At 38.6% G+C, this 26907-nt stretch overlaps 2 protein-coding genes across 4 annotated transcripts in view; one reads left to right on the top strand and one right to left on the bottom strand.

Annotated features, from left to right (window-relative positions):
• Positions 1-26907, top strand: part of pfdn1 (prefoldin subunit 1) — a 374815-nt gene that overhangs the window by 148135 nt on the left and 199773 nt on the right. The window lies entirely within an intron of this gene.
• The window catches only part of LOC129701729 (electrogenic sodium bicarbonate cotransporter 1-like), a 66864-nt gene that overhangs the window by 38438 nt on the left and 1519 nt on the right, over positions 1-26907 (bottom strand). For all 3 annotated transcript variants that reach the window (XM_055643114.1, XM_055643115.1, XM_055643113.1), the window contains exons 2-11: positions 23365-23525; positions 18723-18875; positions 17047-17123; positions 14547-14704; positions 13335-13422; positions 12502-12656; positions 6652-6768; positions 5950-6124; positions 3754-3887; positions 12-283 (exon numbers count right to left, since the gene is read on the bottom strand). In XM_055643114.1, the coding sequence (XP_055499089.1) occupies positions 12-283; positions 3754-3887; positions 5950-6124; positions 6652-6768; positions 12502-12656; positions 13335-13422; positions 14547-14704; positions 17047-17123; positions 18723-18875; positions 23365-23525 (1490 nt within the window). The remainder of the gene's footprint in view (positions 1-11; positions 284-3753; positions 3888-5949; positions 6125-6651; positions 6769-12501; positions 12657-13334; positions 13423-14546; positions 14705-17046; positions 17124-18722; positions 18876-23364; positions 23526-26907) is intronic.

The following is a 26907-nucleotide window of genomic DNA, read 5'->3' as shown; positions in this document are numbered from 1 at the left end:
TGTAATCTTACCTCTTTCAGAGGATAGACAAGAGCAGTGATATCGTGTAACATGGTCAATGTTATAACCAGAATTGATCGGATAATTCCTGGCCAGAATAAGCATTTTCTTGAAAGCATCGTGGATAAAAATGAAGCTGATTAGTGTGCAGAAGCCTTCCTCGGTGAAACGTGTGAAGTACTGGATTAGGTAGCTGGCCTCTGTGGCAACCAGGAGGAGGCAAAAGAATGCTGTCCATAATCCAATCCAAAGACGAAACTCCAAATAATCAAGCTTATAATCACTGCGAATTCATGTTTAAAAATAAAAAGAACACTCATCAAGAGAATTTCATGAAGTAAAATATCCATTACCTCTACTGTAGTTTTAAACAGTTCCCTGCAAACTTTACTGAACCCACTAAGTTGTGATGCAACACATAAAGCAATGGAAGTGCATGTTATGTGCCAGAATTTACAGAATACACCAAAATCATTTGAACATTTTTTTCAATGTTTTCAAATTTACTTAAACTTCAACTATCTACTTACCCAGAGATACAAAGATCAATGTAGTGCCAAAAATCCTTATTGATTTCAGTTTTGATCCCGACTAACCTCAGCAACTATGATAATCTATGGATAGCACCTTTGATTGCACTATGGACTTTGGTTTTTGCACTTTTAGGACCAATATTGCATTTTTGATTATTATATATTTATTGTATCTACAGGCCCGTTATGCTGCAGCAAGGAAGAATTTTATTGTTCTGTTGCCAGTACATATGACAGTTAAACTCTCTTGACTCTTGATGTGAAATTCTATTTCAATTCTAAGTTCAAAACATTCACATATTATTTCTACTAGTAAGATTGTTTTCTCCATTTTGGTAATAGGGTGGGATGTAAAGAAGTGGACGCACAAATTTGCATCTATCAGATCCCTACTTCCGTGAGGTTTTACATAGAAACATAGAAACATAGAAATTAGGTGCAGGAGTAGGCCATTCGGCCCTTCGAGCCTGCACCGCCATTCAATATGATCATGGCTGATCATCCAACTCAGTATCCCGTACCTGCCTTCTCTCCATACCCCCTGATCCCCTTAGCCACAAGGGCCACATCTAACTCCCTCTTAAATATAGCCAATGAACTGGCCTCAACTACCCTCTGTGGCAGAGAGTTCCAGAGATTCACCACTCTCTGTGTGAAAAAAGTTCTTCTCATCTCGGTTTTAAAGGATTTCCCCTTTATCCTTAAGCTGTGACCCCTTGTCCTGGACTTCCCTAACATCGGGAACAATCTTCCTGCATCTAGCCTGTCCAACCCCTTAAGAATTTTGTAAGTTTCTATAAGATCCCCTCTCAATCTTCTAAATTCTAGAGAGTATAAACCAAGTCTATCCAGTCTTTCTTCATAAGACAGTCCTGACATCCCAGGAATCAGTCTGGTGAACCGTCTCTGCACTCCCTCTATGGCAATAATGTCCTTCCTCAGATTTGGAGACCAAAACTGTACGCAATACTCCAGGTGTGGTCTCACCAAGACCCTGTACAACTGCAGTAGAACCTCTCTGCTCCTATACTCAAATCCTTTTGCAATGAAAGCTAACATACCATTCGCTTTCTTTACTGCCTGCTGCACCTGCATGCCTACCTTCAATGACTGGTGTACCATGACACCCAGGTCTCGCTGCATCTCCCCCTTTCCCAATCGGCCACCGAGTATTTTTTTGAATTTGTAAATACACTCCAAGGATTGCAAAATAATGTTAAACATTAATTGAAAGTAATTTTCTGTAATTTCAAGAGCCTCTAAACATCAAGGCTGTGTGCTCAGCCCGCTGTTGTTCACATTGCTCACACATGACTGTGCTGCCAGATTCAGGGACAATAAGATCATAAAATTCGCAGATGACACAACAGTGGTGGGACTCATCAGCGGAGATGACGAATCAATGTACAGGGAGGAAGTAAAACAACTAGTGGACTGGTGCGGCAAAAATAATCTAGAATTAAATGTCGACAAAACAAAGGAGATGATTGTCGACTTCAGGAGGGCACAGCCAAAGCATACACCCCTCAACATCAGTGGCACCACAGTGGAGAGAGTGGAGAGCATAAAGTTCCTCGGTGTGCAAATTACAGGCAGCCTCACCTGGTCCAGGAACACCAATGGGACCGTCAAACGGGCCCATCAGCGACTGCTCTTCCTGAGGAAACTAAAAGAGGCCTCACTCCCCACCAACATCCTCAGGACTTTCTACAGGGGTACGGTGGAGTCTGTACTCACGTACTGCATAAATACGTGGTACTCCAACTGCAACTGCTCGGACAGGAAGGCTCTGCAGAGGGTAGTGAGGGGAGCAGAGAGGATCATTGGCGTCTCCCTACCCTCGGTACAAGAACTGTTCCAGAGCCGCTGTCTGAAAAAAGCTCAGAGAATTGCTAAGGACAAACTGCACCCCCTCCACATACACCTGGATCTCCTGTCATCAGGCAAGAGATATCGCAGCATCAAAGCCCGGACTACAAGACTGCTAAACACCTTCCTGCCACAGGCTGTGAGGCTGCTAAACAGTCACTCTGTACTCACAGTCACCTGATTCTGCTGCTGGCACGGACACTTTAATAACTGGCACTGGCCAATTTAATAACTGGCACTGGCCACTCAAATCAGCTGCCCCGGACATTTTTATGATTGGTTTTACTGTATTTTAACGTTGTTGTTTTGCCTGCTTTTAACTATTTATACTGTTCCATCAGGGACTGGATTGTTTTTTAGTGTTATTATGTGTGAAATGTTTTAAATTTAATGTGCGATGCTCCGGTATTCCCTGGGAAACGTCTTTTCATTTTGCACTGTACAACTGTTGCTTGCAAGATGACAATAAAGGTTGATTGATTGATTGATTGATTGATGTCACCCAGACCATTAAAGTGTCTCAAATTGTCAAGATAAGGAGTGACTGGCATTTATAAGATCCTAGGTTTGATTCCCAGGCTTCATATTCTTTTGTGCAAACAAAATAAGGAGATGAATAGTTCATGTATGACTAACATGTTCAGCTTGTGCCATTGCAGACCAAGCAGAGGAACTTGTGTGTAACTATTTTTTTTTGCAGTGGCAACTGAACATGCATTGTGAACATGCAATAGACAGTTGTCTATTGTCTATTGTATCCGTGTGCCTCCAAGTATTAATGTATTATGAATTTAAAGAATGTGCAAGCAACTTTGAAAACTTGCCCAACCACCTAATATTTGATAAACTTGCTCGGCATCTGAATTTCAAGCAAAATTCTATCATGGAGCAGAAATAAACATTGCCCTATATGAAAGAATTTCTAAAACCTGGATGCTGCCGACATGATTTCCCGAATGTCTTATTGAGGAAGACATTAAAATGGCTCAAATATTGATGCTGAATGGGTGACATCAGATTCAGCTACTGTGTTCTCTGCAGTTACTGCAAGTTGTTTGTTACAGAGTCAAATCTAAACATTAACTACATGGTCGAGGTACTGAAGCTAGAATATGATGAGAAAGAAAAGGCCTAAAAATAACTGCAGCAAATACAAAAAAGTTCCTGGCTTTCTTTTCACCTTGGGTCTTATTCCAACATCATTCCCCTTAACAGTATACCCAACAAAATGTAACTGTTCATTACTTTACAATCATTCACAGTAAGAAGCAAACAAGTTATTCAGTGTTATGCAAAAAATAAAATCTACAAAGAACAAAACAGAAGCTGTAATCAGCCACAATAACTGTACCTGCTGAAGCTGAATAGGAGGCGCTCAAAAACCAACACAGGGCCGGTACTGCCAAGAATAGTCAATGGCTGTCCCGCAAAGAGACAAAATACTGCTCCAGCAATTGCTGTTCCAAGAAAGCTTTCCATGACTCCCTAAAATACAATACAATACAATACAATTTATTTCTTGTCATTTGAACCTCAAATGAAGTTCAAACGAAATTTGGTTTCTGTAATCATACAACAAGAAAAGAACCAAGACACACAACCAACACAATTTACACAAACATCCATCACAGTGAATCTGCTCCACATATAACCATTATGGTTTATAAACTAAAATCTAAATTATTCAGATGCTGGAAAAGCACAGTAAATGTGCTACACGTGCTAAGAAAACTCAACAGGTCAGGTTGTTGGAGAAACAAGTAGAGTTAATATTTCAGGTCTATGGCCCGTCTTCTTTTCTTTTTTGAACATCAAATGAGAAAGAAACTAAAGCAAGAAACAGCAGGATATAATGTGATCAAAGAAAACTCTAACATAAAAGGAAATTAATGTGGAAAGTCTTTTCTTATGAGAAAAGCTTTTTTTTTTTCTTTTTTATAGGAAGAGTTTAGGAACAGTTGCAGTTTAACCTGAGATTTAAGAATATTTTCCGATGTAGAGAAGCAACATTTCAAAGCAAACATAGACTATGTTTCTTTTCACAAGTTAATATTTAATGTTATTGACCTTGATTAGCACTATACAACAGGAAAGGCTGATCACCTCAAATTGCACAATTCAAGATTGGATCCTGAGGCCTCTGGTGTGCCTCATCAGAAGATCAGATGGTGCTTGTGAGCTTATATTTGGTATAAGCTCACAACATAAGAAACAATATAAGAGGCCAAAAGAGTGCGAGAAGGATGATGTATTAAAATTACATGTGATTGAAAACAGGGTCTCCCTTGTGGACTGAATGGATGTGTTCTACAAAATAATCATCCAATGAGCATTTGGTTTCTCCAGTTTGGAGGATATTTGTGAGAATTATCTAGTTACGAAGATAATTGGATATTCTCGTAATACCAATTATTGGTATTAGGTGGATCTCTAATTATATCCTCAGAGCACCAAAGATAAATTAGATTGGAAAAGGCACAAGTAACTCGATGATAAACCTGGAAGAACTGTTTGGGTCTATAGATACTGGGAAGGATAAATGCAAAATGCAGATGTTGCTAGGTATTAGAATAAAATAGCGAATTCTGGAAATACTCAGCAGGTCACAGAATATATGTGGAGAGAGAATTATTGTTAATGTTTCACATTAATGACTTGGCAGGAGGATCTGAACTGCCAGTATTGACATAAGTTGGAAAGCCTGGTTATCTGAAACCTAATATGTCCAATGTAAGGCCATCAGTCTGAAATATTGAATCTAATTCTCTTCCCACACTTTCTGCTTGGCATGCTGAGTATCTCCTGTGTTTTATGTTTTCATTTCAACTTTCCAACAGATTTTATTGTATTCTATTGTACAAATATATGTATACATTCACGATGGGAATAAATAGGGTGAATGCACAGATTCTTTTACCAGGGTAGGGAAATCAAAACCTAGAGGGCATACGTTTAAGGTGACAGCGGCAAGTTTTAAAACGAACCTGAGGGGCAACCTTTTCACTCTGATGATGTCTGGGTATATGGAATGAGCTGATAAAGGAAATAGTTGAGGCATATATTATAACGGCATTTAAAAGGGACTTGGACAGGTACGTGGATAGGAAGGGTTTAGCAGGATATGGGCCAAACGTGAGCAAATAGGATTAGCTGAGATGGGGGCATCTTAGTCAGCATGGGCAAGTTGGACCAAATGACCTGTTTCCATGTTGTATGACTCTTATGACTATGTCTAACTAGGATACAGAATAGTATAATAAGCCCTAACCATGAAGCAGGCAGTAAATTGAGGTGTACAGATAAAATATAACTTCAAAGACAAGAATGGAGTGGACAAAGTTTAGTGACCTCGTGTGTGATTTGATTAAGTACATACATCATCCATGAAATGGACTATTAGGCTCACATAATGCACAATACCATGTCCATCGCAGGACAAGAAAGGAGTGGAAAATTGCAAGACACTGCAATCTATAAATGAACACAAATGTAAATTACAATATTGTATTATGAATAAAATAAATTTCACGCAAAGTAATAGACAAACCTGCATATTATCAGTTGCATCACCCAATATTCCTCCAAATGTAATTACGTTTGTTACACTGGCCAAATAGATGAAGAGGATGGCTGAAAGACACTGGAGATTCATCCCATCATAGAAGTCACTGGCAAACCACGGTGCTTTCCTTTTGATGTCATTAATGAATCCCCCAAAAAACCTAGAACAGAGACAGAATGATTTGCTTTTGTAAATTGTGAATGACTGACAATGCAAGGTTTTGTTTAGGCCAACAATCTGCCTATTAATCCTCCCCCCCCCCCTCACCTGTATCAACCTACTGCCTACCAGACTTTGAACTGACCTGCTATCTTCTCCACCCCCCCCCCCCCCTACCTACAACCCCCCCCCCCCAGTTTCCCCCACCTCTACCTATCAAACCTACCAGACTTTGAACTGACCTGCTATCTTCTCCATCCCCCTCTACCCCCCTACCTATAATCAGTTTGAGAAAGGGTCCCAACCCAATACGTCACCTATCCATATTCTCCAGAAATGCTGCCTAACCCGCAGGGTTACTCCAGCACTTTATGTCTGATTTCAGTGTAGTTTGCTCCTACGTTTTCCCAGTGAATTAAATGCTAGATTTTGAAACTGAGTCACGGCTTCAGATACAGGTGTGCCGTTTACTCAGCTGAAATATATTACTTCTTGCAAATAAACCATAAGTAATGTAAATATACTTACTTTCCTGTTTTTTTCAAATCTTCAGCAACATGCAGAGTACTGCCATAACTCTCCTCAGGGTGAACACGGCCTCCTTTGTGAATGTAAGATTTAGAACTACGGGAATATGCAGATTTTCTGCAAGATAAATGTTAATAGTGTTAACAAAGACTGACTTAACTGGGATGCAGATTAATTAAACTGCATTTTTCATATAGTTGACAAATTATCGTTTCATTGTGCCAATTGAGCACAGCTTCGCATAGTATTGTATTCCAAGCCTACAGAGAAGTAACTCATTACAACATTGTCTGGATTTTGCTACTGTAGGTCCAGCACATGCAATCCTTGTCAACTGCTACCCCTAACCTTGATTTACAAACCCTAATATGAAGAAAAAACACATAGTGCTGGAGTAACTCAGCTGGTGAGGCAGCATCTTTGGAGAACATTCAGTATGAAGAAGGGTCCCGACCTGAAATGTCACCTATTCATGTTTTCCAAGGATGCTGCCTGATGCACTGAGTTACTGATGTACTTTGTGTCTTTGTTTATAAACCAAGACCTGCTGTTCCTTGTTCCTAATATGAAGAGTCTAAATTGCTGGCCCACAGCATTCTCATTCAAAGTGCACATTTACATCTCCAGATTTACATATGGAAACATGACCATAGTGCTCTCTCAATACCAATGTAAAACCAATACCAAACCATTAACATCAATGATCTTGAGATAAATGTGATGAAAATATAGCAAAATAGGAAGAAACCTTTTACATTTGTGACTTTAGAATTGCTCCCAAGCATTTCACAGGTAATAAAATAATTATCAAGGATGATTACAGAACCATATTTGTCATATATAATATTGACTGATCATAGTTGTCTTAAGGAGTTACCACTAAGGACTTTATTATGTGAGTAATTGTGACAATGTTGTTGCAGCAATGTTTAGGAATTTGAGGAAGGACATTCTTGTTATTGAGGGAGTGCAGCATAGGTTCACAAGGTTAATTCCCGTGATGGCGGGACTGTCATATGATGAAAGGATGGAACGACTGGGCTTGTGTTAGGTATGTTACAAAACTTATCTTCAAAGGCGCTGCAGTTCTGTCGCTGCCTGTGTGCGCGACTTTGGCACCTTTGAAAGGGGGGCGGGTTTAAAATGCGATTTTTCTGCAGCCTATTCAAATCGATCTCTGTCAGGCTGTTTAGTTGCTAAAGAAAAATCGCTTCGACTGCCGTTTTATTAAGTTTATTAAAATTAGCGCTGGATAATTTAATTGTTGGAGTAAAATTAAAATCATCTTCAAATGCCGTCAACGCCGACAACAGGACGGATCTAACATAGGGGACAAGGCAAGGTATGCCGTTTATTTTTTCATATAAAATTGCTTCTTAGGATGCCTTTAATCAAAATTTCAAGTTGCGAAAATGTCATTATGTAAATATACGAACCGGCAGTATTTTTCCTGCCGATATGGGGTTTAAATTCACTGCAACCGCAACGTTCCAAACCAGCGCGTTCCACAAAATCCCACTCACAAGATGATTTAAATGGCCATTAATTTACAGGAATTAAACACTAAATTCCTTCCATTTGGCCTATAAATTCATGACAATGAGATTTAAAAATCATGTTATATTGTGAATTCTTGTGTGAATGTTATTTGGACACTTAGGCTTTTAAAAAATGTTAACCTTTTCTTAAGAAATGGATAGATGTTTAGATCTAGTAATTGAATTTTGTAATTAGCTACAATTGGGTAACTAACTAATGATATGCTTTAATTTCAGGTCATCCAAGTAAGATTGTTTCATATTTGTTTCAGAATGCTTCAATCTATAATAACTGAAAATGTCATTCAGTTCTCTTAATGTTTAAGAAAGTTATGGGCTTTTGACTGTCCTTGATCACAGCTTTTGTGTTAAGTCAATGGAAAAGCAATAGGTAACAAGATGCTAATTTCCGAGTATGAAAATGGCCATAACTTTTTTAATACTGAAGATATGACAGTGAATTAGGTGTCAAATTAAACTTCTTTGTATGCTTTATCTGATGGGATAAATTGCAGACTTGAATTTTAAAATCTCAAAATTTTGTAACATTGCTACTTGTATTCACTGGAATATAGGATGAGAGGGTATCTTATCGAAACATTTAGAATTTATTAAGGGATTAGACACACTAGATGTAGGAACCATGTTCCCAATGTTGGATGAGAATAAGGTGTAAGGCCATTTAGATCTAGGATGAGAATTTATTTTCACCCAGAGAGTTGTGAATTTGTGGAATTCTCTGCCTCAGAAGGCAGTGGAGGCCGATTCACTGGACGCATTCAAAAGAGAGTTGGATAGAGCTCTTGTGGGCTAGCAGAATCAAGGGTTATGAGGAGAAGGCAGGAGCGGGGTACTAATTGTAGATGATCAGCCATGATCACATTAAATGGCGGTGATGGCTCGAAGGGCCGAATGGCCTATACCTGCACCTATTTTCTATGTATCTATGTACTGTACATCTCAATGATGTGTGGGTTTGTAGGTTAATTGACCTCTGTAAATCGCCACTAAAGTATTGGGAGTGGGTGAGAAAGTGGGATAACATAGAACTAGTGTGAACAAGTCTGCAGGGATTTGGTGGGCTGAAGGGTCTGTTTCCAAGCTGTATCTCTAAACTACTGTATAGAAAGTTCCAGTGTTCACTTGCCTCTGTTAGGAATGTCACATTGAGAAATGTTGCCAGACTTTGTGCTCATTTATTTAATGAGTTCTCTTATTGTTTTCATATATTACTGACTATTTTCAGGTATCTTCGAGAGAGATACTGAGACAGTTACAATTCCAATATAAAGGCGGCCACACTTACACGGTCCTACAAACACCAAAGACATGAAGGACCCAATTTTCTGTTTTAACTAAGGAAAGACGTGCATTTATTTGGTGCCTTTCACAATCTCAAGACCTGCCAAAGCTCCTTACAGCCAAGCGAATGTTCAAAACTGCAGACATTCTGACTGTGTAGTTTGAAGCATGGTTACCATGGTAATGTGGGAAATACACCGCACAATTTTCTCATAACAATAACAGCCCAGTAATCAATTTTCGTGATGTTTTAACCAGGCCATGAAGGACAAGTCCTCGTCAAAAGAATGCAAAAAATATATTTTGATGAGCAGTCAGATTGGTTCTCCAAAGCCCGATGAGAAAACAGACAGGACCTGTAATCTTACACAAGAGACACACTCCAACATTGCAGCACCTCATCAGGACTGCAATAAAGCATCAGTCTTGTTTTATTGCATTCAAATCATTGGAATGGAACACAAATCCTACCCCACAAACTACAAACTAAGAAATTTACCAACTGACTGACTATTAACTCACAAAACTGATTTTAGTGAAGTTGGTTGGTTGAATGCTTTACGGCACAATGTGGGAAGTAGACAATGCTGAAAGGAGAATACTGGCACAGGGACCAGATCAGCCCATCATTTAACATCTCAAATTATTGACTTTTTGCATTGTCACTGAACTGAAGCAGGGATTTGAACTCACAATTCTTTCAAGCAAAGCTAGTATGCAACCAGTCCATCACCTAAACAAATAAACTCTCGCAGTTCGATGACATTTATACTGGGGAGCAAGAAAACAATTAAGAAGTAAATTTATAAACCACGGACGATCATTATAAGTGCGTCATTAAACGAAGGAGAAACCAGAGGACTAGAAATAGTCTGAAGTAGTGTTCAGCTTGAAAAGGGATAGCAAATGAGACCACAGATCAATATGAGTGAAATCCATTAGTATTTTACATTTCATTTAATATAATGTTGAGGAACAATAAGAGGAACTTAGCTGGTTGACTAATAAAATTAAAATGTTATTCTGATTGCATAGACCCTATTTTGTAGTCTCTAAACATGTTATATTGGGTTAAAAAGAATCAAGAAAACGAGAATTTTACTTCAATTCTTCTTTGAGGAAATTACATGAAAATTGGATAATAATCAACATTATAGCATCTGAATTTCCAAAATATATTGTGCAAAGTTGCATTAAAAGGCTCAAAGTTGTGAAGATTCAGTAAACCCAGGTAATAGATAAACATGAATTATAGGGTAAAAAAAGTTTTCACTCAGAGAAATGTGGAAATTTTGAATTTTAATTTAGTATTACGATAGCAAATGAATTGCTTCAGAGCACGGGCATATATTAAAAAGAAGAAATGACCATTGCATGCTTCCTCGAGTGGCATTTAAACATATATAAGGATGCATGTTGTAGAGACATAGGAATCACAGTAGACTCAAAATCACATGTCCAATCAATTCAGATCAATCAATCAATAAAGTCAAGTCAAGTCTATTCATCACATACACATACGAGATGTGCAGTGAAATGAAAGTGGCAATGCTCACGGACTTTGTGCAAAAAGACAAACAAACAAACAACCAAACAAACTATAAACACAATCAGAATCATAAGGCCATGAGGATGCAACATTATAACGTAAGGATGATAAAATATAATTCAGAACAGTTAAGTGGCAAACTGTAAGCTGCTCCAGACAGATGGCTCATGGGTTAAGCCTCTGATTCTGGTTGCCAAGAAGTGAAAGATATCTTAAAATACTGGTAACAGTGGTGAGAAAACCTAAGAGTTGATCCCCAGGGTCAGGATCATCTTCTATAAAAGACTCAGCAGAAACAGTTTATTTATTTATGGGATATAGACAGTGTTGCCAATGCCAGCATACACATAACTTCCCTTGATCTGAGGTAACAATTAGGACAGGGTGGGAGATTGCAATTTTCACGTGGTCCACCCTGTTTCGACTAATGCAATCAACCCGATGTGCACAAACAAGATCAAATAGAACAAGTTGACCCACAACGTTAGGCTGTGCACGCTATACGCAAGAAGAAGAAGAGAACAATTAGGACATAACCACATTGGTGACGTTTGTGTCACATATAGACCATACCAAGTGAGAATAGCAAATAACAAAGAACTTCAGCAAACTAGTTTGGTTTCAATGACAATCCTGTCATTTCACGGCTATCATTGCAAGAATATATTTTTCTAAATTCTAGATTTACTGTACGTGATGAATTCAGATTCCTTAGCTGTTTCAATGAGGTTTAAACTCAGACGCGGGATCAATGGAGCAGAACTCTTGGCTGTGAATAAACCATAGCACAATTCTATGCCTTTGATACTGAGGAAATAGAAAATGTTAATCCAACATATTATTTCAGTTCAATCCGAGTAATTTACTTTAAAAAAACACAATTTACACCTTGAGAAGGGAGAATTAATTTTAGAAATCCTTCTACATATGGTGTGGGTTTGGTAATAATATCTGTTTATATTCAGTTAGCCACATTGTAACGCAGTAGGTTAGAGAAGATTGGTTTAGATTTCCACTTCTGCAGTTAGCTTTAGCACCTGCTTCCAAGACAGTGTTGATGATTGAACAGCGAACCTGGTCCATGGAATACGTTTGCTGGTTACAGGAATTTCTTTGTCACTTGATAGCAGATATTCCTTCAAGGCACTGCCCTCATTTTCAGGATGATACAGTTCTCAAGCAGTAAGAAACGTACTCAATGCAGCTATTTTGTTAATTTTCAATTAGTTAAGTTTCTATAAGTTCTTGTATTTTGATAAATAAAGTGGGAAGAACGCTGCATACTTACCCATGTCTACAGCTTAATGTTGGCAAAGTCCCTTACTGATTGTCAGTGGCCAATAAACCAACTGTCCTCTAGGCAGCAGTATTGGAAGCTGAATCTCCAGGCCTATATGTTGATGGGCAGCCAATTGGATCTAGAGAACAAAACTAAATCTAATCAATTTGTTCAGCATTTACCTTTTGTGTACTGATGGAAGAACCTTCGGTGGGGCTATTCGTAGCGTAGGATCCCACCTCCCTGGAGGAAGCACAGTCACTTCATCAAGGAAATCATCAAATCCAACGAGAAGGTCCTCTCTCACTTTTGCTTTGAATGCCACAATATGGAATAACTGAAATATAAATCTTACGTTATTTAATCTGCCAAATGGAAGGACAGATGATATTTAAAAGTATAAATACCAAACATTATTATCAGATTATTTGGTGGGGATTTTGTGAGCACATTAATTTAGAATATAAGAAATGTTATTGCAATTCATGAACATTTTTAATTCAGAATGAATTGACTAAATTAGAAAATAAGGTCCCAGAATGTGCTGCCTCTTGAATTGTAAATCAGCGAAGGTTGTTGAATGCCATGTGATATTCGACAGTTACTCTCACATAAAGAGTAAGCCATCTTCAAACTTCCCTGTAAATTCCATGACGTTGTTGCATTTCTACAAAATTGTTGATTAAATTCTCCTCAGAATGTTAGGGTTGGTAATTAGCAACTTTAAGTACCATTTATTACGAAAAGGTTAAAATTCTTGTAATACGATAGAAGTTAAATTGTGCAGTTTTATCAGAATAACTGATAATTTATGAAATATTGATTTATTGTGCCTGTAAAGCTGCAGGGAGTAAGAATTCCATTGCTCAAGTAACTGGTCATATGACAATTAAACATCTTGGCCTGACTCTTGACTCTTATACCATTAGCACCTTGTGTGGTAGTTTGGATAGTAATGATATGTTTTGCATAGTTAATAAGTTACAACAAAAGAAATATAGTTATACTGGCTTGCCTCATCTGTAAGCAAAATTCCAACAGCTCTGCCAATGTGGTGATAAATCGTAGCTTTTGCTATTGGCCCAAGAAGAATGAACAAAAATCTGAAAGAGAAAGAAAGAGATGAGCCAATTCTGTGTGGCTTGTTTTAAAGTAAATGTTGTGAGGCCCGGTGTTACCTTAACTGTACCCATCATCAATCATAAACTTGAAGACATGTTATGGATATATGATGCTCACAAAATGTACCATTGATAAAATCAACAGATAAATGCATTTACCCAAGATTATTTACAAGATACCCCAATGCATAGTGTATAATTCAAAGGAACCATTTGGTTCTTTGTAGCTGTACCTGTGCTGGGTTTGTCAGAGTTTAGAAATTTCTCCTGTGTAAAGGGTGATACCGCTCCTTACATCTGTTTGGCAAATTACTAAAGTTGAGCCTTGTGGTACACATTATACAATCTTCAACATTAATCATAAAACATGGCAGGGAAAGTGACTCCTTACAACTTTGACTCGTGGACATCCTGACATATAGAAAAATGTGAAAATTCCATGAAAAAAAAACAATCTAAATTTTGCTTAAATAGAGGGGTTTTTTTGCAGTTTATTCGGGCAGGTGGATTTTATTACAACAGCCAATGTTCTGGTGAATTCAATATATTTAAATGTAAAGAACTATAAAAGAAACAGTCACAATTATTAATAATAGGATACCAGTTGCAGTGAAAGAGGACAAATAATTGAATCCAGCACATGAAGTTGTATTTAATTTACAGCATAAAATATAATGTTGGATTAACGAATGTTAACCCCTGAAACACTTGGCAAATCTGCTTAAACAGAGAACACAAGCTACAGTGCGATGTAAGTAATGAGTCATCCTGTATTAAAAGGATTCGAGCTGGAGCTTCATGGAAGTGCTAACATTAATCCCAAAGGAAAAAAATATGAGGGGAATATTATTAATAATATCTATTTATCTATCACTTGCTGGGTATTTCATGGTTTAAAAAAAAGAATTGGATGGACCGAGGTGATCCTTATTAACTCCACTGTCCCTACTTGACTAAAAAGGATCATTTGGGTAGATATAGAAAAAATCGATAGAAAAATATCCTACCATACTTTACATTGTGCAGAATGATCTAATTTGTGATATGAATAACATTTGCAATATGCGGGTGATTCCACATACATCCACATGATATAATATGCTTACCTGGTTGGCAGTGGCACTTCTGAAAGGGCCCCAAGGATTACTGCCTGTTTTAGTCGAACAAAGGCAACAAATGGCTTTTCGAGAAAGTCTACTTCACCTACAAGCACATTAATGGCTTCAGCACCCTCCGGGACGTGTTTCTTGAATTTATTTTTCAGCTAAATAAATTAGAGTATTTTTGAATGTAAGAAATATGAAATAACATTGGTAAAATTTTATAACAAATTGCAATATTCATCTTCTATATGAAATGATTGTGGACCAAAGCAATAAAGGTCCTTTTTAGCAACCAAACATTAAAAATAGAATTAAGCTAATGTTCCATGCGGAACAATTAACAGAATCTAGCATCCTTGTAGAAAACCTCAAGGGGGGAACCAGAGAGAGAAATCTTAGAGTTTGAATAACATTGTAGAATTTTATTAATTAACAATGAAGAAATTTTCCAAGATCGAAAGAGGCTATTTGGCCCTTTATGAATATGCCAGAGGAGACTGGAATGAATTGGAAAGTCTGGAGTGCAGCATCAACAATGTGACACAATGATCACAAGACTATTATCCCGTGATTTAATCCTGAGAGAGTAATCTCGAGCAATTGTTAAGAATTGTTTGCCAATCTAACTGCAAAGATGTGCACACATAAACTAGAACTTAGTTATGACTGGTAGTATAAATTGTACGTTTATAATTTTTTACATTAATCAGGCTTAAAATAAGCTCACCATAGATTGAGCAATTAATTTTAAAGAAACGTGATCGATTGTAGGAATCACACCCACATCAAATGGTGTCCCTACTGGCTGAATTTGTGTGCAGTGCCAATGCTATCAAAATGATCAAAAAAGGACTATGACTCATTCATCCTTCTGGAACAGTCACCTTTTGTCATTTATTGACTATAATACATGGAACATAAAAAACCTGTACTTTTATTATTTATTACTCGGTTGGGGTTAAGGTCAGGATAAAAATCACATCAACATTCAAAAGAAAGGTGGACAAAAATGCTAGAGATACTCAGCGGGTGAGGCAGTGTCTATGGAGTGAGGGAATAGATGACATTTCGGGTCGAGACCCTAGGCTCTCGACCCAAAACGTCACCTATTCCTTCGCTCCATAGATGCTGTCTCATCTGCTGAGTTTCTCCAGCATTTTTGTCTTCCTTCGATTTTTCCAGCATCTGCAGTTCTTTCTTAAGCATTCAAAACAAAATTGGTTAGGAAGATCAAGGAAAGAGGGACAAAGGGATATACGGGAGGTTAGACCTGATCATGTCTGTGATCTTGATTCTTTACTGATCACAAATAAAGTTCAAAGAGAATCGCTTGGACCAAATGACCATTATATAACTTCTATGGATTAGATGTTGCCCCCTGTTCTTTAACGCAAGGCCAACTGGCTGTGAAATATTACTGCATATAAAGCCCAGAGCTTCAATGGCAATTGAACGGGCTAATGGGCCTGTCCCACTTAGGCGATTTTTCAGGCAATTGCCAGCGACACACACACACACAAACATCGCTTCCTTCATCAGCCCATTATGCAGGCGGAGGACAGGGCAAGCGGGGGGAGCGTTGTCTGGGCACACACCGCGATGAACGGGAAGATTGGCGCTGTAATTAAGATGGCTAAAGCACAGTGTACGGTAAGTCCTTTAAAAGAGGGGGGAGAGAGGGGGAGAGAGGGGGAGAAGGAGTGGAGACAACTTTTAAGGAGTCAGATACACGGCTGTGAAGCTCAGCGGACATTAACATTACCGGTCGGTTATCCTTGGTTCTGAAAACTACTTACGTTTTTTTACCCAATGTACCAATTAAATTCACCGGTCAGCACCGGCTACAACCTACGAGATCCTTCAAGAACCTTCGACCTCCTGGCAACCCACTAAGATCTCCTGGCGACCCACCTGGCACGGGAATTCTCCATGGCGGCTTCATACTAGTCGCCGCTAATTTTTCAACTTGTTGAAAAACTTGTGGCAACCATAATGAGGCCGTGACTAGTTCCCAGAATGCGGAAACTCCTCACAACCATGAAGGCGACTCCCTGGCAACCACCCGCGAACATGTGGCGACTGCATAGTCTCCTGCAGTCGCCTAAAACGTTGCCTAAGTGGGACAGATCCATTAGTAAACCAAAACTTGAAGGGAGGCCTATCATCCATGAACATCTCCCATTGTGTAGACTCGACCTCATGAAGGACATCAATTGGGGAAGCTATCAGGGTTGATTAGAGGAGGAGGGCTGCTGTGATGGAGTCTCCGAGTCACTCCCTCCACCACAGCCACCCCCCATCTCTAATCAACCCCATTTACCGTGAGGGGGGGAAAGATGATGGGCAACAGATATGATGGGAAGGAGGAATAATCATCGAGAGAAAGTCTATTTTTGGAGCGAGATGGTCAAATGCTGTAGAGATGAGAGGTGATGGGGACAGAATTTTGCAAGAGTTGAACAGGTACGAAATGTGACATGTTGAAATATAATCCCATTCTTACCTGTTCCTGGAGAGGTTTATCTGATATTTCATTGGAAAAGCCTGTAGTTGTATTATAATTCATGGGAGCAGATGCACCTGAAAAGGAAAATAAATTCCTTCATTAAGATAGGTTTTTCATTTGTTCATCATTCCGGAAAACATTTTGATGACATTTACCAGACAAAGTTGAAATAGTTTTAATATTAGTCAGTCCTAAGGTGTCCAATTTCCCAGTCATTATGTGTATATATTATGTTGCACTAGCTCAAGTTTACTCAGAAAATTATATTCATTTTATTCACCACTCACGAAAAAGGGAGGCAGAGAAGATCAACAAAACATTCCTCTGGGGTGTAAGGGTGCAAACAAAAATGAGGTATTGTTCACCATTTGGAGATATCTTAAATACCATGTTATGATGTGATAACATTGTAACATGGGTAATTAGTATGACACTCCAGCAGAACACAGTAGTGTGTTATGTTATACTTATGGGAAGAGACAAAGAGTTAATGTTTCAGTCTAAGCATCTTTGACCTGAAACATTAATTTTGGTTCACTTCCCACAGATGCAGCCTGACCTGCTGAGTTTTTCCTGTATTTTGACTTTTTATTGTGGAGAGGATGATTTTATAATTAATTCTCAGGATTTGGGCATTGCTAGTAAGGCCTGTATTAATTGCCAACCTGTAATCATGCTTGACAAAATGATAAATAGACACAAAATACTGGAGTAACTCAGCGGGACAGACAGCATCTCTGGAGAGAAGGAATGGGTGACGTTTCGGGTCGAGACATGAAATCCCCGTAGTCCTTCTGGTGAAGGAGATTCCACCTTAAGTTCGCAGGAGTAACAGGATAAATGTAATGACAGGGCACTGCAATGATTGTTTAAAAATTCTGTGTAAACATCGATCGAGGGAGAATAAGAAGGGAAGAGACATAGACTTAAGACTTTTGCCTTACATCACAGTGAGGAGGTGCCTGGTGAACTCACTGTGGTGGATGTTAATTTGTGGTTATTGTGTGTTTTTGTCATTTTTACTATATGTAGGACTGCAAGGCAGCAACATTTTGTTCAGACCACAAGGTCTGAATGACAATAAAGGCTACTTTGACTTTGACTTCGATCTCTCAATTTCACCAAATTAACCATTAGCATTTTAGCTTTAAAAGGAGTTGGACAAATAATTGTGATTTCTGAAAGGAAAAGTGTACGGGGTTGAGCAAAGTTCATCCTTCAGAGAGATCACAATGGGCCAATTGATATTCTTCTCTGTTGGGCATCTGTGATCTCATGAGTTGACCTGCAGAACACATTTCTGTAACTTCCAGCAGTGTTGGTTTCTGCCACAACATCACAATATTATTCAACTCAAGCTGGCACCTCCCTGTAGATTGGGGGAAAAAATATTTAGTCTTCAAAGACAAAGACATATTGGCTAAGGACCCCAGATGCCGATTAATTCATTCACTAAAATTGGATAGTATCTTTGGAAAGTAAAAAAAAAAAGACTTTGTAGAACAAATCTAATCTCAATATTGTCTGAGTAATTTGAATTGCCTGAAACAATATTGGTAAAGAACTGGGAGCAGGTTGCTCTGCTGCACACATAGGCTGATGATAGAAGTTGCAGAAACCGAATACAGAGAAATTAAAATAAAAAATAGAAATTCTTAATAATAATGACTTACTTGTGCAGGAAATTCTCCTCCCTAGGTCAACCATGGCCTGTATCCTGGTCTTTTTTGTGTGATGCTTGTGACTCCGAAGAAGGATATAGGTGACTTTTTCCTTGAGCTCACTTCTGAGATTGCCGTTTATAATTTCATTGTTGACTATTGTCTCTGAAATCCAAACAAATTTTACAGATAAAGATTTGACTTCACTTGATACTAAATGGATGTGCCCAACAATTGCAGAAACGTCTTATTTGTCACTGTCATCTCTTTTGAGGATGCACAATTAATGAGAAAATGTTTCACTAAGAATCTGATAGCTGATTCAAGTTGTGATTTTCTTTGTGAACCTAGTCGGAGAGCCCATTTTGAGACATCATAAAATAACCTGTGTATTTTTAATCTATGTTTAGCAATGTTACAAAATTTTGAGATTTAAAAAATCAAGTCTGCAATTTATCCCATCAGATAAAGCATAACAATAAGTTTAATTTGACACCTAATTCACTTTCATATCTCAAGTAATAAAAAAAGTTATGGCCATTTTCATACTCGGAAATTAGCATCATGTTCCCTATTGATTTTCTATGGACATAACAAAAAAGCTGTGATCGTGGACAGTCAAAAGCCCATAAACTTCTTAAAAATTAAGAGAACTGAATGAAATTTTCAGTTATCATAGATTGAAGCATTCTGAAACAAATATAAAATAATCTTACTTGGATGACCTGAAATTAAAGCATATAATTAGTTAGTTACCCAATTGTAGCTAATTTCAAACTTCAATCACTAGATCTAAACATCTATCCATTTCTTAATAAATGATTAACATTTTTAAATAGCCCAAGTGTCCAAATAATATTCACAAATAATTCACAATAAAACATGATTTTTAAATCTCATTTACATCAATTTATAGGCCAAATGGAAGGAATTTAGTGGTCAATTGCTGTAAATTAAAGTCAATTTAAATCGGCTTTCTAGTGGGTTCCTGTGAACGTGCTGGTTTAGAACGTTCACATTGCGCTGGATTTGTGCCCTCAAGTGCCCAGAAAAATACTGCGGGATATAAAGAGCCAAAAATGAACTACTCGCTATAGCAAACTTTATATACAGGGTTATATACAAGCCCCATTTAATGTAAAAATAAGGTACATACCTTTAATTGTTTGCTTTATAAAACCCTGGGGCTGCGAGAGGTTGCGGAGTGAGAGAGTGATTTTTAAACTAATATAACTATTATACAAGGCCATAAAAACTAATAATACCTTTTGCGACGGGGTCTTTCAGCGATTTTCCGTTAATGATTTACTAGGCTGAACATTTTCGATTGGAACAGCCTAGTAAAAATCGCGTTTTAAACCCGCCCCCTCTAAACAGCACCAGAATCACACACACGGGGTAGGGCAGATGCTCAGCCACGATTCAGGTAGGTTTTGTAACATACCTACTATGTTCTTTCTCACAGACATATACATACAATCAGTTGTATTGGCAGAAAAAGATGGAAGTCAATACTTCTTTGACTGCAAAAGAAACCCAGGGAATTGAGTTAGTGAAGGAAGGTAAAGCAAAGGTAGAAGAACAGCCAATATCTTCTTCAAGCTGTCAGACCTCGGGTGCTGTCTTTGAGGAGTTGGCATGTTCTCCCTGTAACCACATGGGTTTCTTTCTGGTGCTCCAGTTTTCTCTGACATCCCAAAAAGTGCGTGTTAGTTGGCTAATTGGCCTCTGTGAATTACCCCTTCTGTGTAGGGAGTGGATGGGAAATTGGGGTGACATAGAAGTAGTGTGAATGGGTGATCAATGGTCAGTGTTGGCTCAGTGGGCCGAAGGGCCTGTTTCCATGCTGTATCTTTCAATCAATCAATCATAGGACCATTACTCACTGACTGAATGATCTCCTGCTCCTTTATCTTAAGGTCTTAATGGCAAACACTCCATGTAAAATCTCACGGTGCCCTAGATCAAATTAGCTGACTGAAATCCTCAAAGTGGACTATCATCGAATCTACATGTGATAATAGCTCTTCTATTTACTGAAACACAGTCACTGATCTTCTGAACATTCAGGAAAATATAATTATTGATCTTACATATGTGGTTATGATTAATCAAGTAACATTTTAAATTGCTGATAGAAAAACCCTATAATTGTATCTACAAATTCTGAAAAATCATTTAAATGAACAACCTGATAATAACATTGTGGAAATTCACAATTCACAAATCCCGATTTTGACAGCATAAGTTAATGAAAAAGAAAAATAGATGTTCTTCTGAACTTTATCTCCTTTCCAAAAATATCATTTTAGAACTCCTACTGTTAGACTCAAGTTTTGTTGGTGTTTATATTTCAATAGTGAACATGTATAGACAACCATCTAGTTGTCTCAGTGCAAAATACATTCACGGCTATCCTTGATCCTTTCCATTAGAGGGCCACTAAGAGAGCCTTTACAAAGAATACTGATTAATGTTGGTCTGCCTGTGTTGAGTGTATTTGGTCCAATCAGATATAATCACTATAAATATTTAACGCTAACAATATAAGAAAGAGAAACGTGAAATTGCATATTTTAACAGCTGAGGATGAAAAACACATTTTTAAATTTGAATGATGTCTAGTAGAATCAATTGATACTGTAGCTGCTTGGCTCTTCAGTTTTGTTTCATTCTTTATATGTTGCCATTTATTTCATGAAGCAAAGAATGGTATGATTTTCCTAGTTCTATTCAAAGCTCCGAATTATTAACTTATCTAACTGTTTCCTGATGCAATGAGTAACGTTTATTTAGAAAAGTCTAGTTTCAGAATTTTAACTGTGAGATTAAGAAATGTACTCCTAAAAGTCAAGCATTTATTGCCTGTTAAAGATATTGCAGCAATTTTCATATTTCCCTTGCTTATGTTACCTTCAACAGCGGAAACTAGCAGACCAAAGATGATATGGGAAACGAGTTGTCGACTTACTACATTGCCGGTTTTATCAAATTTTCAGGTGGGCCTCAGTTTTGGTTTGAAAATCAGAGTTAAATGTTGTCTAAGACACTGTACTAATACTGCCTCTGTCTGCATTGAAGGATTAATTTTTGACTGCAAGATGCAGCATAGAACTAGACCCTTAGGCCCACTGTGTCTACATAGACCATCAATCACCTATACACATTGGTTCTATGTTACCCCACTTTCACATCCACTCCCTATACAATAGGGGCAATTTACAGAGGCCAATTGATCTATAAAACCACACGTCTTTGAGACTACACTTGGTGGCATAACCAAGTCCTCAGACAGCTGGCATCAATCCTGGAACAGAGGCGAACGACCATAAGTGTTTCCCCACAAACATCGGCAGGAAATGTCCACTTCACAACATTTGTACCAGCAGGCCAACCTCCAGAGCACCAGATAACATCAAAGGATGCAAGCATTCTGCAGCCTGCTCGGGATTGGAAAATGGAAGTGGACTTAGAAAAAAAGCTTGTGTTTCCCCCAGACATTGTGGCTACTACACTCCGGCCAGACATGGTCCTGTGGTCCACAACAGCCATGTTGGCATACGTTGTGGAATTGACAGTACCATGGGGAGATGGTGTTGAAGAAGCTTATGAGAGGAAAAAGACCAAGTACTCTGAACTGGCAACTGAAGCTGCCCGGAATGGCTGGAAGACCAAGATGTTCCCTTGTAGAAGTGGGATGCAGAGGATTTGTTGCTAAATCTACGACCAGTCTATTGAAGAAAATGGGGGTGAAGGGTCGCTCCCTCCAACAAGCAATCAAGTTATTATCAAATTCTGCAGAATAAAGCTGCAAATGGCTTTGGATCAAAAGGAGAGATAACAATTGGGCTGCAAGATGAAGTCAGGAGGGCATGGAACTGAGGGGGGATGCCAGGTATCACCGTTGAGCCTTCTGGAGATGTTGTGGGCTTATCAATGAAACGTCAAAGAAGGAGGGTGCCCACCTGATGACCCCAATGAAGTACCTACCCCATCTTTCACCACTCCAATCCCACTGCAAATAGCAAGAGTGCCGACTTACGACTGGGATTGAAACATCGTCCGATTAGCTCTACGACTTCTGGATATGGGAGGAAAGTGGAGCACCCAGAGGAAACCCATGTACTTGTATGTTTTGAATGTCCTTGAAGCAGCTGTGCAAGATTCATAATGTAAGGGCATTTGACAAGGCTTTTTTGTTCTGGGGAGTGGGGGTATTTAGCAGTTTCTAGGAGTTATATAGAAGAATAGAAGGGTCAACTAACAGAGCTGCAATTGTGAAGAAGCAAGCAGCAATAAATATTTTTGCAGGAATCCCTACCAATCCAGAGAATCTAGCCCAAAGATGTACCTGCACTTGTCAGAGGAGTGAACCAGAAGGCTGTACTTTCCTCGGGAGATAGTCATTGAGAAAGTTCTGTTCCCTTCTGCTACTAAACCTGCCAGTGTTTTATTATTAGAACGATTATTAGAAATAATTGCTTCTGCTATGTTCAAGTTCTGAAACTGCACTTTTCCCTACAAAAAATGTAAAGAAACCATTGCAAGAATGAATCATGAACTCTTTAAGTTTATAAAGCATTTCCAATGCTGTGTGGAAAAAATGGTGTAAATATTAAATGTTAGTTTTATGATTAGTTTCATTCATATTTACCTAATATCTCCTTAAAGCTTTTAGCCTCTACATCAAACAGAAGTGTTCCCTTTTCTATGCAGGTACGTAGCTCGAATAGACTGTGTAAAGACAGGGTGCCTACATGAGGCTTGCTCCATCTTTCACCTCCTTCTTCTATTTTTTCCTCAAACTTTATCCACCTGTGAATAAATAATAGATTTGACTTTTGAAAATGCATGATTATGATTCATTTGAAGAACTATATACATAAACATTACACATGTTAATATTACAACTTTCACTTCAACGGTACCTCTTACATACAGAAAAAAAGGCCAAGGGCAAAGTGTGAGGGAAAACTTAGCTGAAGGACACATTAGGAGGTAACCACAAGTTAAATCAACAGAAGTGTTTAAAGGGAGCAGGGAAAATAGGGGTGGGTTTGGAAAAGAATTCCAGGAAGGGGTGGCACAGTGGCGCAGCCTTACAGTGGCAGAGATGGGTTTGATCTTGACTACGGGTGCTGTCTGTACAAACTTTGTACATTGTCCCTGTGACCGCTGGAGACTCATGAAGGAAGAAAGGGAGAAGTCTACTCGAGAAGCCAGAAAGAGAACAAAGGAGAGCTGATTAAGGTAGAGATTGAATGGATTAGAGGAGACGAACATATTTGCCCGACCAAATCCAGAGGGGAATTAAAGGAAAACATTTTTAGAGTTGGGAAGAATGAGATAATGCTAGGAATTCTCAATATGTTAAACAGCCTGTGGAAATGAGAAGCAATAATTAATACACCAGGATGATGAGCATAACTGATGACATCATCAATCTGAAACCCTGATGCTGTTTCTATTTGAAATACGAAGTACTCTGATGTGCTGAATATTTCCATCGTTCTCTGTTTTTTTAAATTTAAAACGGAAAGGTCTTAGTTTTCGGAAAGTGGTTGGCAATTTAAAACTGTGGAAACTGAGGAAAATTACGATGCAGAGTTGAGCAAATCTTTGGAACTCTACTCCACAGGACCGCAGATGCTGACTGACGATGTTATATGAGACTGATAAATTTTCAGGCCATAAAAAGAATTAAGGCATAAAGGTGGGAATCTGGAATGGATGACAGTTGATCCACGGTGATTATATTGAATGGAAGAATTAAGCGAAAGAGGCCAGGTATTTATATTATGTTCAGTCTTGCCTGCTTCCAGGAGGGCCTGCATTATGTACAGCTTGTGGTCTCAAAGCAGCTGCACACTGACGAAATAGAACCACTTTCAATTGTTGCAAATGCTAATGTTGGGCAACTCAGAGTCAGCCTATTTCATCCCTATTTATAAATGGAGACATTAATAACAAAGATACATCGTTTGCAGAGTAACCGACAATGACGGGGAGCAGTTTCTCGGACTGGAGGAAGGTCTGCAATGCAAATGTGGCTTTTGGCTCTTTTATTCAGCTCCTTCTTGTCCAAAGGATTAGTGATAAAGGAATTTCTTCTGGTATGCAGAGTCTTTGTGGTATCCTTGATGCATCAATGGGCTAAGAAAATGCTTAGCATTTCTGCATCAAAGATTTAGCCAAATGAAAATGAGCAAAATCAGGATTTAACTTGGCAGGGAAGTCAGAACCTCTGGATGTATAAATTGTCTGTCTCTGCTCATTGACAAAACATATAGGTGGTTTAATGGTGGGTGTGGCCAACATCAGACTAAGTGATGGGATGGGTGAGGACAAGAAAATAATTGAGAAAATAGAAATGAAGGCCTTGCAATTTTTGTCAAATTTAAAAAGAAAATAACATAAGTTGCAATAAAGTAATTATGAGGGGAAGTGGAATAAGATAAAATTAGGATAAATGACCTCAGGCACTGCCCTGCCTGAGGTCATTTGTGGCCGGCCCTGATTAGTCCTGTTCTTTTCTCGCCTCCAGCTCTTCACCCCCACCTACCCAACCCCCTACTTTCTGTCTAAAGAAGGGTCAGGATCCGAAACGCTACCCATCATTTTTCTCCAGAGATGCTGCCTGACCCGCTGAGTAATTCCAGCGCTTTGTATCTATCTTTGATATAAACCAGCATCTGCTGTTCTTTGTTTCTACCTGAGGACTTGATCATGAATATGCCGACTTACATATCCGAGAATACTGCACATCCCTCCAGCATCTCACCCACCAGGCCTTTCTCCTTACTGAACACAAAGTGCTGGAATAAGTCAGCGGGTAAGGCAACATCTATGAGGAACACGGAAAAGTAAAGCTTTGGGTCGGGACCTTTCTTCCGACTGTTGTACTCTGGGGAAGAAGGATGGGAAAGAGAAGGGGGCATGATAAGGCCTGGCAAATGATAGGTAGATACAGATATAGGATACCTGCATTCACCTATCACTTACCTAGCATTGAATGCTACCATCTCTTTTCCAGCTTTCTACCTCCTACTTCAATCGGCCTGAAGAAGTGTCCCAACCTGTGTTGCCTATTCATATTCAACAGAAATGCTGCCAAACCCGCTGAGTTACTCCAGCACTTTGTGTTCTACGCATGATCCCGCCATCTGCAGTACCTACTGTCTCCTTTCACGTACTACCCACATACATGGCTGGTAGGCTATTCAACCAGAGGGGTATTTGTCGTGCAAATAGCATGACGTTTATTAAACATATGAATAAATGTGTGGCAGTTTTCATCTGATTCATGAATAAAAAGATCTTTAAATCAACTAACCAGCAATTAATTGCCACTCATATTTCAATAACACTTGCATTTGCACTCTCAGTATTCTGAATCTGAAATTAGCATAATTGAAACTTTTTTTTTAAATAATGTGCCTCTTCCCAGTCTAAAAGAATGATTCAATAGGAATACAAAGGTGTAAGGTGCTGTGATGTGGTGCCACAGTTGCCAGACTGCTGGAGTTCCAGACCATCGATGCAGAGACATTGAAGCTGTAGAATTTAAATATTCTACAGCTGGAAGTCAACTCAAAGTTAAAGTCATCTTAGTGACGATGACCACAAAACTACAAGATTATCCTAAAATGTTCTTTGGATATGGGGACATTAATAATAGAGGCACAAAGTTGGCCAAGTACCAGACAATGGTGGTGAATGCTTATTTCCTGGACTGGAGGAAGTTGACAAGTGCCATTCCCAAGGGATTGGTGTTGAATCCATAGCTTTCAAAAAAATGTATATTAATGACTTAGAATTGGGGGTATGAGCCAAATTCCTAAATTTACCGATGACACACAACTAGGCAGTTTACTATTTGCCTACTGTGAAGCGGATAGTGATACATTACAGTGGAATGGGCAGAAACATGGCTCAAATAACATGGACATATGCTGCCTACATTCAGGAAGATGTTGGAAGTTGACAAATCCCAATTAAGTCAGCTTGAAAAAATATTGATGCAAATCCTCAGATACATGTGGATAATTCACAATAACAGCCTGTATTTACTTTTCCCTTCAACGATTGGAAGTAGTTTTTTTTCTAATATTTATCTTTGAGAAATTATTTTGAGAGGCAGTAAAATAATTAACTTTCCATGAGACTCCTTAGCGATAAACTAACACTATCATATAAA

This window comes from Leucoraja erinacea, chromosome 11 (assembly GCF_028641065.1).
Source record: "Leucoraja erinacea ecotype New England chromosome 11, Leri_hhj_1, whole genome shotgun sequence".
Taxonomy (NCBI): domain Eukaryota; kingdom Metazoa; phylum Chordata; class Chondrichthyes; order Rajiformes; family Rajidae; genus Leucoraja; species Leucoraja erinaceus.
Note: the sequence above shows the minus strand (reverse complement) of the source record. Positions and strands in the feature narration are given on the sequence as shown.